Source organism: Macaca fascicularis, chromosome 4 (assembly GCF_037993035.2).
Source record: "Macaca fascicularis isolate 582-1 chromosome 4, T2T-MFA8v1.1".
NCBI lineage: Eukaryota > Metazoa > Chordata > Mammalia > Primates > Cercopithecidae > Macaca > Macaca fascicularis.
In genome coordinates, this window is record NC_088378.1 from 147,366,337 (window position 1) to 147,383,528 (window position 17,192).

General features: G+C 36.9%; 1 protein-coding gene across 19 annotated transcripts in view; it reads right to left on the bottom strand.

Moving 5' to 3' along the window:
• Positions 1-17,192, bottom strand: part of CARMIL1 (capping protein regulator and myosin 1 linker 1) — a 349,557-nt gene that overhangs the window by 53,776 nt on the left and 278,589 nt on the right. For all 19 annotated transcript variants that reach the window (XM_074038752.1, XM_065544339.1, XM_074038747.1 and 16 more), the window contains 3 exons: positions 15,884-16,059; positions 12,882-12,969; positions 9,621-9,770 (listed from right to left, as the gene is read on the bottom strand). In XM_074038752.1, coding sequence (XP_073894853.1) covers positions 9,621-9,770; positions 12,882-12,969; positions 15,884-16,059 — 414 coding nt within the window. The remainder of the gene's footprint in view (positions 1-9,620; positions 9,771-12,881; positions 12,970-15,883; positions 16,060-17,192) is intronic.

Consider the following 17,192-nt stretch of genomic DNA (forward strand, 5'->3'; position numbering starts at 1 on the left):
AGCTGAGATGGGAGCCTGGACAAGTTCTAGGGAAAAGCAAGAAAACCATCAGTGGCTGGAGGGAAGTGAACAAAGGAGAGACTAGAGTAAGATTAGGAGACAGAGACAGAAGGCAGACCATGTAGGACCTTATGGACCAGGAGGCTTATTCTGCGTACAATGTGAAGCTATCAGAGGATTTGACACCTTAGATACCGATCTGATTTCCATTTAGAAAACTCTTCTGGATACTGAATAGAGGATAGATTGACTGCAGAATCAACAGTGAAGGTAGGCGTGTGAGGTACAAGCCTGTTTCAAGAGTCCAGACAAAAACCAACATATCTTGGATGAGGGAGGGAAGACAGATTTGGACAGTGAAAGAACAAGAGAGATACTGAGACTGACAGGTAGAGTTGGGAACAAATGGGTAGAAATAGAAAGTCATAAAGCTGACGGTGAAGCCTTAGGAAGGGAAGGCGGGAATGCAATGATTCTATTTGGGACATACTGTATATGAGATACTTTTTGAACAGCTAATTGAAGATGTCAAGTAGGAAGTTGAATATATGTACCTGTAGCTGAAGGTAAATTTTTATTTTTAATTTTTTTGTGATGGAGTCTCGCTCTGTCACCAGGCCAGAGCGCAGTAACATGATCTCGGCTCACTGCAACCTCCGACTCCTGGGTTCAAGCAATTCTCCTGCCTCAGCCTCCTGAGCAGCTGGGATTACAGGCATGTGCCATCATGCCCAGCTAATTTTTGTATTTTTTGTAGAGACGGGGTTTTCATCATGTTGGCTAGGATGGTCTCAATCTCCTGACCTCATGATCTGCCCGCCTTGGCCTCCCAAAGTGCTGGGATTACAGGCGTGAGCCACCGTACCTGGCCGCTGAAGGTAAACTGAGATAAATTTCATGAATGTGGAAAAAGAACACTGCTGACAGAGCTGCAGAGGCAATGATCACTTCAGGGAAGGCTGGTGAGCGCATCTGTACTGTGGCTTTACTTGGGCATGGCTGACTCCTTATTCAGACTTGACTACTGAGCCCCAGAGCTACTTCTGGACACTTCAACCAGGGCCTTGTGAGTACCTCAATCTCGATGAACAAAACAGAAGTCACCACTGTTTCTGCAAAAACCTAGCCCATCTTACAGCTTCCTCACCTTTGGTGGCTGCTTGCTGCCTTAAAAATAAACAAATAAATAACAAACAAACCCTTAAGTGAGATCTACAAGGTTCTGGTGATAAGGCTCATGCCTTCCCTTCCAGCCTCCCCATCTAATCCCCTCTCCTATCCTTTATTCCTATTATATCATAATACTATACTAGTTCCTCAAATTGCACTGTTCTATCTTCACTCCAGAGTTCTATATGTGCCACTCTCCCTACTAAATTTACTTACTTATTTTCCTTCCAGCGAACTTCTCTTTCTCATGCCATCTCTCATTGTACCAACAGCTACTGAGGGCCTGGTACGTGCCAGGCATGATGCACAGAATCTTCCTCCAGGAAGCCTTCCTTAACAACACCCCTCCCCTAGGCTGGGCTGGACACCAATTCTCTGTGCTTCCATAGCAACCTGCCTACCTCTATCAGAGCACTTGCCCACCATATCTAATTTTTCACTTTACTAATGTATAACCACTTCAGTCTGAAAATGAGCTGACGCCCATATGTAACAGCAATATTTTTTTTAATGAGTAAATCAAGACAATGAAGAAAAAAATGGAGCCAGAATTACAGCTTAATACAACAAACTATACTTCTTCAGGCACTGCACACTTTTTATAGGTCAAATGCACATTCAGTTCTGAGCCTCTCAATTAACAATACCCAAGCGAGACACACGGCACAATCCATCGTGTCCGTAAGACAGAAGGTAAACTACTCAGAACGTCTACTACCCTTGCCTGCAATCTCACCTGGATTTAGCTGTAACAATTGCACTTTAAGATAAAACAGAGTGACAGTAATAGTGGTACAGACAGTATAAAGAGTATATATGGTAACGAATTTCATAGGGATATTTATTAAAGTGGTCTTCAATGAAGATCAACAACATAAGGCAAAAGCACACTTCAGTAAAAGTGATTCCATGGGAGTGCAAAACAATGAAACAAATGATGAGCCTATTTAGAAGAGGCTCTCCAGGGTACCAAATCCTCTTCTACTCCTGCGTCTCTGCTCAGGTCCTTTCCTGACCTGAACAGTGTAGTGGAGAAATAATAAGATCATGCATGAGCTGCTGTGTGCCTAATATTTTGAGAAAGCTGAAACACACCAGGGTAGAGAGAGTTATTATAGACTAAAGTTTCTCAAATTTTTTTGACTGTGACCTATTTGTAAGATGTATATGTTATTATGTTACACCCCAATTTACATATCCATGTATGTATAACTGAAACAAACATTTGGTGTAATATGATACTTATGGTTACATTTTGTATGTTACTTATGATACTTAGTATGACACAAAATATGTTCATACTTTATGTTAGATCATTTTTTTAAAATCCTGGTTGCAACCATTATACTGATTTCATGACTCCCTAGTGGGTTGTGACCAAAAGCTTGAAAGATGTAACCTATATGAATTCAAGCCTTTCGTGATGACCTCATTTCAGTGGTAGACTCATAGCTTCCAGGATCCAAGCAAATTCAAGCGATGGATTTACACAGATGGTGGTTCTGTGATCCACCAAAACTACCTTGCCACATCTGCCCCTCAATGTAGCAAGCTTGGTGGGTGATACAATGGTTCTTTCACCTTCCATTCCTAGCAAGAAGCCAAGAATACCTGGTATACAATGGATGAACAATAAGCATTTGTTGAAAAAATGAACGGCTGTCTAGCCTATTCTTGGCTTAAGGGATCTTCTGATAGCTCATCGCTACTTAAGACTTCAACATCAAGTACAACTGCCTCCTCCTCTGGGCTGTGTTGAGAGCTAGCAGCCACCTTCTTCCAGATGTTTCTTTTACCCCATCACCTGGGTAAACAAGTCCTCTTTAAGGACTTCCCATTGTCTTCCTCTTTGGGCAGGTTCTCTCACGTACATATATACAGACAAGAAATACATCCTTAGTATCTAAAAACATTGTTTTCTCCAATTTGAAAATTGTTTAACCAGAAATTAAAGAGGAAACCTTTCATCCCAAAGGGATTTGATCTTTTATTCCAACTGGAAAGCAGTGATAATTTGAAGCTTTTCTGACATAAGAGAAATGTTGTTGACACAAGTGTCATCATGGCATGTTGAAAAGCACAAGGTTTCCAAGGGAGGAAACCTGAGACTGAGTTTAGAGAAATTATTTCACTTACTATTGGCTCTACTGTACTACACCCAGGAGTCATTAAATCTGTGACTGCTTATAAATAACTTATTTCATTTAGACTTCATTTAAAATTTTTCCTCCTTAAGAGAAGTATACTCCTACCTATATCATTCATACACACACACACAGAACAAATCAATGGAATGGTTTCTGCTTTATAAATCTGCAGGTCACTAGAGACATTTAATATAGTTCATGTCTAGTTTACGATTACAAAATTACCTTTTATAATGATAATTACATGTCAAAATTAAGCTCCTAAGCATCACCATTCCCAATCAACAGGTCAGATGCCCAATTTGGGTGCTGGTTTTGGAATACCCCGAGTAGTCACAATTGGCTCATATTTGAAGTCATTTTGTGGAGGGATTTATTTAGTATGCCCTAACTTCTATCTTAGGAGTTTAGCTCCTACTGGGAGCTTTAGGGCTCTGGGGGTGAAGCCTGCTCTGTCACCTGCAGGGCAAAGGTGTAGGATTCATCTCTTTCTAGAAATAACTGCAATAAGGGGGAAATCTTTTGTCTCCCGGGTGGTCTGTGAGGGCAGTCAACACTGTACCTTAGGCTTTGTTTTAATCCTTTAAAAAAGATGTCTGGCCGGGTGTGGTGGCTCATACCTGTAATCCCAGCACTTTGGGAGGCCGAGGCAGGTGGGTCATGAGGTCAGGAGTTTGAGACCAGCTTGGCCAAGATGGTGAAATCCCATCTCTACTAAAAGATACAAAAATTAGCCTTGCACAGTAGTGGGTGCCTGTAATCCCGGCTACATGGGAGGCTGAGGCAGGAGAATCGCTTGAACCTGGGAGGCGGAGTCTGGAGTGCTGAGATCACGCCACTGCACTCTAGCCTGGGTGACACAGCAAGACTCCGTCTCAAAAAAGAAAAAAAAAAAAAAAATGTCTGGGTCAGATCTCTGGAAGCTCCCTGGAATAGGGCCTCTGATAGTGGTATTCATGTAAGTTAAAAATTAAAAGATTAACTCTGGGTCTTGAGGCAACAATGAACTCTTCAGGGATGGGACATGTGTTCCTGGCTTTTCCACAAAGGACTGTAACAAATATTATTACATCAGAACAAGGATCTCTGAGGAAAGAAATAATAGTAATAATAAAATAAAAAATAAAAAAACAAATATCACAAACTTTGAGGAACACATATTAACCATTTTAGTTGGACTCAAGAGAGTGTACTATAGTTTTGAAATTTAGAATTTGGAAATAAAGGCGTTTTAATCAATTGCTTTCTACTAGTTAAAAAGTTAACTCTGCTTTCAAAAGTAATATCAATAAGAAAAGGACATTACAGAATAAAATTATAAGAGAAAATTAATAATGATGACTTGAACACCCCTTGGCACATAATTAATATTAGTGTAAACCATTTTAAATGAAACATATTGACTCAATAATCTGTGTTTGGCAACACTGTGAATAGATTAGTTCAGTTAATAGCTGTTGGTACTTGAGAATAAGGCTGTCTGTTTAAATTTTTTCTAAACAATATTATTTTGACCAAGTCAAATAGACTTTTGCTGAATTTTAGTCTGTATTAAAAAACTTAAAATATATATATTGAAATTTGAAGCTGAATTTGTTAAAGGAAAATAATTGCTATTTTGTCATTGGAGACAGGATTCACAAAGATGCATTCGGTAATAATTCAAGCCTTTTAAGATTCTTTTCCTAGGAAATAGCAATAAGCAGACAAACTGCTCCTCTGCATGAATATCTTTTGATTTAAAACTGGTATGATGCTCATTAAAATAATTGAAAGAATTACATACAATTAGTGAGCTAGTTATGCCTAAGAAGCAGACACTGGCTCTTCAATTACTTGGCATACTACTTAAATCCCAAACTTCGGCTATTTTTAAAAGATGGTATACTATATATGGAGATAAATTAAATATTTAGAGATAACTAATCAGTAGAACTAAAACTGCATCCTTCAATACCCCAAGGACCAATAAGACACCAAAGTTCAAAGATATGGCTCAGAATACTGATTTTCTAAGAGCATCCGACAGCAGAAGAACAGATGGTCTGTGAACAATAAAGATTCTAAAGAAATACACGTTTCAGCATGACATATAAAGCATGTGGGCTGAAATGATAAGAAGCATATAGGAAAACTAATTAATCATTGTCACCAACAAAATAACACATAGAGAGGCTCAGGAGGTTTCTGGTAAGCCAAAAGTGGGCAACTTCATTTCTAACAACTGGATAACAATTGAGCACAGCGGATATTTGACACAGTTGTTTCCAACAATGTTTAAAAACTACAGGCTTCCATTATGGTTATACGACACTGCGCCTTTTACTTGTGTTTCTGTTCACATGTTCATTTCATCTGGGACTAGTAAGTACCTATATTACAGAAATCAATGTGGTATAACTAAATTGAATGCAAATTTTAATCCTTTGGTAAGAAATACCATAGATGAAATCCACAAACTCATTATAGCAGACTGGTTAAATGCAGACTCTGGCACCAAACTGCCTGCCTGTGGTTAATCGTAGGTTACTTACTTAACTTTTCTCTCCTTCAGTCTCCTCATTTATTAAACAGAAGGTATTAATAAGACCTTATTATTCAGGTTTCTATGAAGACTGAACTGGTTAACAGCGATAAAGAGCTCAGAATAGTGCCTGCACGTCACAGGTACTACATAAGTGTTAAATACATGAATAAGAAGGCTTTTTAAACCATCTGATTTTCTGCCCTACAGTTAGGGAGACATCACACTCTCCGGGACTAAGAGAATAGACACAGGCTAAAAAACAATGCAGGTTATTTTAATAGTTTGTGTTATCTTCCTCCCCACTATGTCCTACCACCTGAACTAGATTACCTCTTAGTTTCTTCTAGTTAAAAGAAAAAGATCATTTATCTTATTGGAAACAAACAAAATTCCCTTTTCTGACACTCGGTTTAAAAAGAATAGCCTTTTTCTTTAACTTTATAAAATTAAGTTTGATTAGCTTAGTTATCCTCCAGTAGATTACAGGTCCCAAGAAATCACTCAATCATTCTTACTTCAGCCTTCGCTTAGTCAAAGCAAAAGTTTAATTGTTGTTGACTAAGTGATGAACTTCTTTAAAAGAAATCAATCGTATGGATTATCGTTTCGAACTCCAGGAAGGTAAACGTTAAATCTCAAATTAATATAAATTTCTATACCTAACATGCCCTTAAACCTCCCCTAGTGCAATTACAACTATTGGTTTTTTAAAGAGACTTAAGCACTGAAATGGAATTGACATTTGGACCAGGGAGAAATGGAAGAAAACATGAAGATAGAAATCCAGGGGCAGGGGACAAAAGGGGTTCCCAGAATCTCTGCCCAGTTTCCTAAAGAAATGAGTTTAGTAGCTATGACCATCCTGCACAAAAAGTGCCAGGATCTGTGAACAAACTTAAATCTGTGAATAGCAGGTTGGTGATGTGTCAAAGTTCCTTTGGAATTCATAGGGAAAGTTTCACATCTTTGGGCTATAAACAAACATTTTTGCTAATAGTAAAATTACAACATCTCCCAAAGCAATCAAATTCAACAGTGCTGTAGCTCCATCTGTGGCACAAATTCTACCCACCAGGGTAGAATTTTTTTTTTAATTTCATGAGGGAAAGGTTGCATGCATGTACTTATGTACTTGCCCTTCTGATAGTTTTCTACACAACAGTTAATCTTGAGTCCTAACTTTCTGGATCACTTAAGATAGAAATGCTGCCAAGGAAAATGCATACATTCATTTTGAAAACCATCACGAATTACATGCACCTCCCTTTGAAATATAGACTGCAAATTTTTTCCCCCAATGGCATCATATGAGGGTCACAACTTGAAATATCTGGTAATGGATGTCTATAACAAACAATAATGGTTTGCTACCTTGATAATGAAAGGAAGCATTAAAAGACCAATCTATTGCTCTACTCCTTCCAAATTAGCTATGAGTTTGTACCACCTAAAGCTCAGAAAATAGATTTCCTTTAGGAGAGGGATCCCTGCGCTTGGGGCAGCTGCTGCCATGTGAATGGTTCTGTCTTTGGGTGGCTTGGAATTGATGGTTAGGCTGAAAGTATACAGGAAATCATTATCAATAGTATAGAATCCAGACTTGCACTTTTTATGCACAAAAAATATTCTTTTTCATTACACTAACAGCAAATTTAACTCTGGTTTTCTACTACTTAACAACTTATTAGCCTAGTTAGAATAATGAATGAAGACAATATTTATTAGAAAAAAAGCTACTTTCATGACTTAAAAACTCATGCCTACCTATATATTCTTTTTTTGATGAAGAGCTCAGCCTCGTGTTTCTCTGTCACTCCCTCAACACCCAGGGTCCTGCTCCTCACCCCAGGACTCAACACATGCTCATCTCAGGAACTGCCCTCCCTGCTTATCTCCTTGGCCCTTTAAACCAGATAAAGTCTACACTCCTAACTTGGCTTGTCCTGAGAGTTGAATTCAAAGAGACCTGCATTTACTCCTGCCTCTTTAGGCATCATGGCAACATGAATGTTTTTACAATGGAAGCTGCCTCACAGGGGCTGTGCCTGCTGCAGGGCTGTCCCTTAAGTTCTGAGGGTGGTCTTCCAACTGCATTTTAAAAAATTATTCCTTTCCTCTACCCTCAACTCATTCACTTAAAAAACAAAAACAAAACAAGAAAAGAAAAACCTTTTTCTTCCTTTCACAAAACTAAACCAAATTAATAAAAACCAAAACTTACTTCCAAACAAAGCTTACACATTTAAAACCAACGTTACCGTAGCTGAGTCGGTCTTTCATAACCATTTCCTCATTCCAAACCACATCATCTATAAACCCAATAAAATACATTTTACTAGCTTGTTTTTTCCTTCACCCTTTTCCAATTTACACATGACCAAATAAATTAGGAAACGTGATATGCAGAATTAATTTCAAATTTTTAATTCAACTCTATTTCCTATTATTTATTTTCTTTTAGGACTAGTCTAAGAGCTTTCCAGAACAATTGTCCTATAACATAGTGTCCAACTTCTAATGCCTCAAAAGGCAAACAAACTCAAAATACTTATGAAATATAAATTTTATAATGAGCTGGACAACCAAGTTTTTAAAAACTTGACAATTTCCTCCACGCAGATTAAATATATGTGTAGTTTTATATAATTATATAGAAAATTGTTTTTCAGCTTTATTTAGTGATATGAGGATGTTGCTTGAAATCTTGGATTATACATTAGGCTTTCTTTGCTATTCTCCTTGTATAGGACAGGACTTTACATGGAGAACCCTCAAATATTTTATTCACAGACTTTAAAACACGGTAACAGTGGTTTATAAATAAGTAAACTTCTTAACACACTACATTCTCTCCTAAGCTAGGAAAGTAATATCGGCCATATCAGATCCTTGGTGTTCAAAGTTAAAACAAGTACTGTTTCTTAACAATGGTTTCATCTAAAAATTACTACACAAGCTAATGTAGAAACATTTGGACATACAAGTAACCAAAATCTAGTCTTACCACCACCACCTCAGATTATAAGGAATTATTAAAAAGCAAACATTTTGTAAAACATAAACATATTGAATACAGAGGATGATATAGACACAAACAATTGTTTCATGGTAAAGTGAGAAGTAGCTATGCTAATTAATATAAATTTTAAAATAATGAAATAGGATTCAGATATAATTTTCCTCAGACTGAAAAGGTATTAACGACCTACATACTCTAGTTATAGGGCCAGATGGATATGTTACATGAAATTTAGAAAATGGATAAGAAATTAAGACCTACAGTTAGGTAAACACTATGGTGTGCATTTGATCTTCTAAAGCACATCAAATCAGGTTAACGAAACACAACCTCATCTAAACAGGAAGCCCAAATTTAAGGGTTTGTCAAAAAATTGTGTAACAAAGGAAAACTGGTAAGACCAAGAAAGTCACCCTATATATATTTTTTATTTGAAAAAGTCTTTCTCCACATTTTTAATGGGTTACTTATAATTTTAACTGATGATATTTTCCTGTCACAAAAACCTTTACGAGTTACCTAATCTATTTTTCCTAATTAGGAATTTTCCCACTAGGGATACCAGGCCTTAGACGGGTGCTAAAGCTTCAGCTTATTCACTTCATTAGTGGCCTCTTTAGGACTTTTCTGAAAGAATTCTCTGGGGGTGGGGAGAGTGTTTTATTTGGTCTGATTTCAAAAACTGAGATTTGTTTAAAAAAAGAAATGGCACAATCCAGTGAAAAGGGTAACGGCGCCACCAGAGGATGTGTCTTACCATACAGGTATCCAGATCTTCCAAACGCTCTATCTCTGTTAGCTCCTCCACTGTGATGATGGAACGTTTAACTGGCTTCTCCTCAGTCAGCTCGATCTCTAAGGATTCTTGTTGAGGAAGGGTCTTGCCACGTCTGCTGAAATGGTCAGCCTAGAAGGTCAAGACGCATATGAGGAGAAATTAAAGCACAGAGACCAGAAGCGCTGGTTAGCTGGATTTCTGAAGACATCTTCCACAAGATGGCGCAGTGGAGCACAATGTTGACAAGTGATAAGGACAATTCTTAATATATGAACAGTACAGTAACTTACCTCTTTTATTATCTTTCTTTGGAATCAGAGTGTTTTAAGCAATAAATTATAAATGTCTTTTAGTAAATGAAGAGACAACTTAGTAGTGTTTTTATTAATTTTGATATTTCCTCTGAAGAAATTTCCTTCTATATCTAGTACTAAAAAGTATCTGAGAGCAATAAAACAATTCCAACTTTCATTATTTTTAAAGGAATGAAAGGAAGGAAATTACTAGCAAAATTTTAATTACTGCTAGCTTTCATTGTTTTCATATAATGAATACCATATTTGATATGATTTCTTAATTTCCAGTGTTACACTTTAGGTAAACATAACAAATTAAATAAGAGGTAGAATAAACTTAGCTGAAATTAATAAACTTCAGTGCTGAGCTGATCTGACACCAGAAACTTTGATTTAATTCTGAAACACTGAAAACCAGTTGGTAAGTCTATGGAAACTCTGAGAACATTTACAAACTTAAGTTAGTGAAAATGGTATCTGAAAGTCATTGAAAACAAGGTTTCATTTTGAAGATAGTATTTCCTTCATATGGGACTTAATCTCTTTCCTTACAATCTAAATCAGCAGTACTAATGTTAAAATGAAGTGCAAACCAAAAGTGCATTCAGCAAATTTTTTCTCAATTAAAAAAGTCAATACTTTCTGAGTAAATTCTTTAAGAAAAAACAAATGCAAAAAAGTGAAAAATTCAAACCTTCAGTGTAGTTCTCACATGAAGATTTCTGTTAGTATAATATGTAGTATTTGTGTCATAAGTAAGCATTTTAAGGCCATTCCTGGAGCTATGGGTTATCAATAAACTTTCTAAAAAAAAGCTTATTTTAAAAGGATGCTCTAGGCCAGGTGCAGTGGCTCGCACCTGTAATCCCAGCCCTTTGAGAGGCTGAGGCAGGTGGATCACTTGAGGTCAGGAGATCAAGAAAGGATTTCACATGGTGAAACCTCATCTCTACTAAAAATACAAAAATTAGTCAGGTGTGGTGGTGCACACCTGTCATCCCAGCTACTCCGGAGGCTGAGGCAGAATTGCTTGAACCTAGGGGCGGAGGTTGCAGTGAGCCAAGATCGCACCACTGCACTCCGGCCTGGGCGACAGAGCAAGACTCCCATCTCGAATGAATGAATGGATACTCTATTGCTTTTGTTTGTATTTACTTACAAAAAAGAAAAGGCTGAATTAGGAGCTCTAAACAATCATGTAGCTCTTTACTGTGCCAGGAAATAGAAAACAGTGTTTCTTACATTCAATGTGGTGATAAACTGGTTTTTTATATTTCCAATTTAGCACAAAACAATTTACTGTTAAAATACAATAAAAAGAAAAATCAGAAAAATAACGTGTTTGGAGGCTCTATCTTTTTTTGGTGCTATAATGAAAAAACACATTTTTTCATATGCACTGATATTGGAAGCTCAAGAAGTTTTTGGATGCTTCCTCTGGGGAACCATCCATTAGTGGGCCACCTCTGGTCCACAGGCAGCACTTGAATCGTGCTATTAGAGATGTCTGTCTTGTCTTTCGGATTTTAGAAGGCAGTCTCGCACATTTTTCTCAAATGAATTTTTCAAAAACATGCATTTTGTCTGCTTCATGAAGAAGAAGCTGTTGCTACTCCTCCCATTTTAGGATTCTCTAGTGTCAACCAATAATTCAATACCATGAAACTGGCATCTCCATCCCACACAGTTAAGAAAACATTGAAGAGATATTTTTCTTGAAGGAAACATTGCTATAACTTTCCTGGGAGACTTCCACTGCATCATATTGAGACATAAGATATAACCAGTTATAAAAGCTTCATCTGTACTTCAGAGAACTTCCTCAAGTTTGCGAAACATTGAGTTTCTGACACATTTTTTCGTATGCACTGATACTGGAAGTAAAGTCCCCTACCTAATCATGCTGCTATAAAGACACATGCACACGTATGTTTATTGCGGCACTATTCACAATAGCAAAGACTTGGAATCAACCCAAATGTCCATCAGTGACAGACTGCATTAAGAAAATGTGGCACATATACACCATGGAATACTATGCAGCCATAAAAAAGGATGAGTTTGTGTCCTTTGTAGGGACATGGATGCAGCTGGAAACCATCATTCTCAGCAAACTATCGCAAGAACAGAAAACCAAACACCGCATGTTCTCACTCATAGGTGGGAACTGAACAATGAGATCACTTGGACTCGGGAAGGGGAACATCACACACCGGGGCCTATCACGGGGAGGGGGTAGGGGGGAGGGATTGCATTGGGAGTTATACCTGATGTAAATGACGAGTTGATGGGTGCTGACGAGCTGATGGGTGCAGCACACCAACATGGCACAAGTATACATATGTAACAAACCTGCACGTTATGCACATGTACCCTAGAACTTAAAGTATAAAAAAAAAAAAAAGGCACAATCCAGTGCCATTTTCTAGAGACAGTGCCAGTCTCTAGATGAAGAAAATATATATTTTTTTACCTTGGTTATATCCAAGGCACCTGTTGGCCAGTCAGCAACTATCCATCACTAAATTATGCCCATTTTGTTCTTGCACTTTCTTTATTCAAATATTTTTATTTTCTACCATATTTTTAGAATAGTCCATTATCAGATAATCATATCCGCAACAAATGAGCAAAGATACATTAAAATGTTAATTTTAGACCTCAGTCTCAACGTTTCTTGCCCAAACTTTTGACCTTCATTATAAATGAACAATAAGATTTCTGGATATAATCAGTTCTGCTTTCCCTTATCATTCTCTCTGGAGAAGTTCTAACATGCTCCAGAATGGCTAGAAGCAACATAGAAGAGAAAGGAGGAAAATAAAGATCACAAACCATAAAGCTGTAATAGTGTGAAAGAAATCACATTCCCACACCGGAAGTCATCTTGCATCACAGCAGAGATGAAACAGGAGGTCCTGCTCAAGATGTGTACAGCACTCACCAGTTTATGATGGCAATGTGAGAGTGCATCCAGGATTTCGTCTACAATTCGATCAGACAGGAAGGAGGCCACTGTCAACTTTACTTCACTATGTGAAAATCAAAAGGACAGAGTATTATTTTAATTTGTGCAAGGGGGGAAAAATCATCCATCCTTGCTGCTATAGTGATAAGGTCAATTGTGATTCCATTTCTGTCTTTGAAAGTAGAATATAAGAATGTGTGAACAGGACTAAGGATTTCCAAAAATAAACCTTAAACACTGCCATAAACACACAAGTAATAGACTTTCTTTACCAATTTCAACCTGCCTCTGCAATTTCAAAACTCAAGATTTAATGGTAGAAATGAAAAACATCTGGATAAAGACAAAGTTAATGGGAACCATATGTACCATGTGGTGAGGAACAATTCATCCATTGACATAAAGGAAAACAAACCTGGGCTGGAGTAAATTAAGAAAGTCTAGCCTGGTTGTTAAGTCTTAGTTACTGCTTTAGTATGCATATCACTCACCCTTTTAAAAAACTTTTCACCAATCAAATGATACCGTAACTGCGTCTGCTTTGACTGACCATCTTACTTTGAATATTTACAAAATCATCTACCCTTAACTTTTATGAAGACAGGTTACTGAAATTTGCAGTTCTGGTGCCTGTTGCCTGACCTCAGAAAGTTGTCTACACAGCAGAAAGTGGCTTGTTGTTTTTACTAATAAACAGACCCAGCCACTAAGAGTCTGTCAGATGGCTGGTATTTTTGTTTCCATTTTTGCAATTTGGTATTCCCAAGAATTCCACTTTTATGTGTGTTCTCGGTCTGAATATCTTAATGCACATATGTACAAATGTACATTAAGCACAATATATTTAAAGGTAAATATGTGAGAGAAATACATACCTATATTCCAACACTGTCTCATAAGCTAACGTTGAAAAGATATTCGTGTAACACGGAAAAAATCTTGCCAACCTAAAGGCAATAATTTGCATGGAAATTTCTCTGCCCGGGGAGATTTTTGAATAGAAGTACTTTTTACTAACAGTAAAAATTATCTTAAGCTAAAGATAAAAAATACGTTTAATTTCTGCCCCTGAAACAAGGTATCACTAGCTATTTGCTTTATCTGATACTTTCCTATTCCCCAGAGGTGTCTACTGATACAAGATTCACCCAGGTCTCATATTAAAAATACAAGTTACTGGTCCCACTCCAAACTCTCAGAGGCACCTGAAAATCTAGTTTTAAGTACTTCCTCTGATTCTTTTTAGGCATGTTTAGAAATTATACGTCCTCATAAAACTATAGGTTCAATAGCTTCTCCTTCTCTCTGAAAGTGGGTAGGAGTGGTTTATCTATTTCAAATTGTAGCACCAAAAAAGATAGAGTCTTAAAAACGCAATTATTTTTTAATATCTCAGGATCGTTCTATTATTTTGCTATTGGATACTATGCTTCCTTACTGGTTAAGCTTCCAGTCTGCAAAGCTTTTAGAGGAAAAGAGTCAACTTAACCTCCCTATGCAAACGTGCATATTATATGAATGTATACATACATGCATGTGTAGGTGTAAATATTTTCCTTCTATCAATGTTCAGTATAATGCATTATAAAAAGCCAAGTAAGGAGTTAATGGACATAAAATTGATTCATTGATGTGTGTTCTATACTGCTGTTCAACTTTCAGAATCTGCCTGTTTTCAAAGGAAATGATCATATTTGACAGAATTTGATACTCAAATAAAGCTATCAGAATAGGATCTATTTGTGGCTGAAACCATTATTATGAAAGAATAGTAGCCAATATATTATTTTCTCCTTAATGTTTAGGCATCTCCAACAAAAAAAAATTCTGAAACCACCAGTTATAAGAAAATGTAAGCACACCTAGTGAAGGGCTAGAGTTTATAAGGTCACTAATCTATGGGGTCCTATAAACCCTCTATAAGTCTTTTCTAAAATTTCTCAAGTCCTTCCAATTGCCTTACAATTCAGTGAGTAGGATTTAGGGGCTTTAGTTAAACAAAACAAACAAACAAACAAAAACAAGACCTGAGATTATTCAGTTTTTGCAGAATTTCTAAATCCTCTAAGTTCTATAATCTCAATTTAAAGTCATCAGCCTTTGACATCTAGTTAACGACAATATAATTTGGGGCTTGTTTTGTTTTTGACTCATTTTTCTCATGGACTGTCACTTAGCTATATCATTGTGTGTTAGTACCACCCCCAGCTCTATAGACAGGAGCTATTATTTCTGCTACATCTACATATCTTTATCAATATTCAAAAATGGTTAAAATGGAAAATTAAAAAATGTTTCTGAACTTAGTTTTTAGTCATCTGATTCCCCAACTAAGAAACATTATGAGAATTAGCTGAGCTATAATGTAATATTGGTGATGGACCAAGAGTCTCTATGTAAAAATTCAGAAAAGTTTGCCAGTAATCACAGCTTCTAAATATTTATATCTTGTCATATTTTTCAAACTTTTTCAAACAGAAATCTAGGTAAACACTGCAAAGACACCATTAATACACACATAGTATTACAGACCCACCAAAATAACCCAGAAGGAAAACATGCTAAGGTAAAAGTGGGCCTCTGCCTATTTATAGGCTGTGCATTTGTTCACAGTTTATGGTGGTAAAAAGCAAACTGATCTCAATCTTCAAGCTAGTGACTTATAAAGGTGAAAGATAAACTTCAGAAACAGAAAACAGGGATTACAAACATGTACCCCCCTCTTAAACATAAAACCCTTAAACAGAGCAGATAATTCTATGTCCTTAAGTAATGCAGGCATTTACGTGATCATCTTATTTTGGAAATGTATAAAACCTATGCATTTATGCACAGTTATATTTATATACAGTTTCTGCCTATTAAACATGCCTAAACATATTATATATGGATACAGCCAACAATAACCCTCTTTACAGCTGCCTCAACTGCGTTTACAGAAATTGCAGCTCCTAGGTTTATTAACATTATAAACCTACCTAATTTTGTTAAGGATATCAATTCCAGACTGCTCCAACAGGACATTTTTAACAAAGGTACGTGGAATAGAAATCTTTTCGGTGCTGGCATGAATCAAGTCTTGTCGAATGTGGGCTTTTTTCATCACATTGGGACAAAGATTCTCAGCAGCATCAACCATGGACTCAAGCAACGCCTGCAATGCAGCACAAGTGAAGGGAAGAGATGATGACACTGCACCAGAGACGCCCGCCATAAAACTGAAAGGTGGTAATATATGATACGGAGCCCTCAGAGAACAGGAGCACGACAGAGTCCCAGAGCACAACCAAGAATTCTGAGCTGCCCCGGGGTGACTTGTGACTGTTGGATGATCATTGATCTCTGGTAATCACTTTAAATCAGACACTTGGCAGAACCAAGCAAGCTTCACGCTGGCATCTGAAGTGTTATGGTGTGTCAGCTGTATTTAACAAAAAGCTATTAAGGAGAAGATTAAAAAATACAAACATCAAGCCTTTATACACACCCTTACCACAAGAAATTGTTTTCCCTGGTACTAGAAAATAAAGTCACAGGCAACCCTAGCAAATATATCATATTTGAATGCTTCTGAGATTCTACAAATCACAGAAACCCCAAATTAGGGTGAACCATTCAATCGCTCTATCAAAACAGCAGTAGCAGAAAAATCACAGAAACTACTGCCAATTTTACTCTTTTAAAAGAAAAGCTTTAGTGTTAGGTAAGATATTAATTATTATGACAACAATAAACAACCTGAAAAATAACAGACAAAAACATCAACAGCACTTTATAGACAGCATTAATAATAACAGTTGAAAGACATTCATATAGCACTTTAGAGTTTGAAAAATGTTCTGCACATTTTATCCTTCCAACATCTGTGAAGATGGGAAGGGCAGCTATTCATGTGATCACCATTTTACAGTTGAAGAATGTGAGCTAAGGGAAGTTAAATGATTTGTCTGAGATGGGTGATACGGTTGGAAAGTGTGGAAAGGGCATCAGTGTAGGTCAGATCTAAATTTGAAATCTAGCTGAGTGACATTGGACAAAGTTACTGATCTCTCCATTTTACTTTCCTTGCCCATAAAATGACAATAAAAACGTTCTCACCTAATAGGATTATTGAGGATAAATAATATTACATGTGTAATGTGTTCCATAGAGTGTCTAGCACACAATAAGAGCTCAGTGTATCACAGATATTAAAAGCTCAATATATCAGAGACATTATTATTAACCTGATTTCAAAGACTATTGTTAATGATAAGAAACCCAGTTTTTGAAAGTGAGGCTTGGATT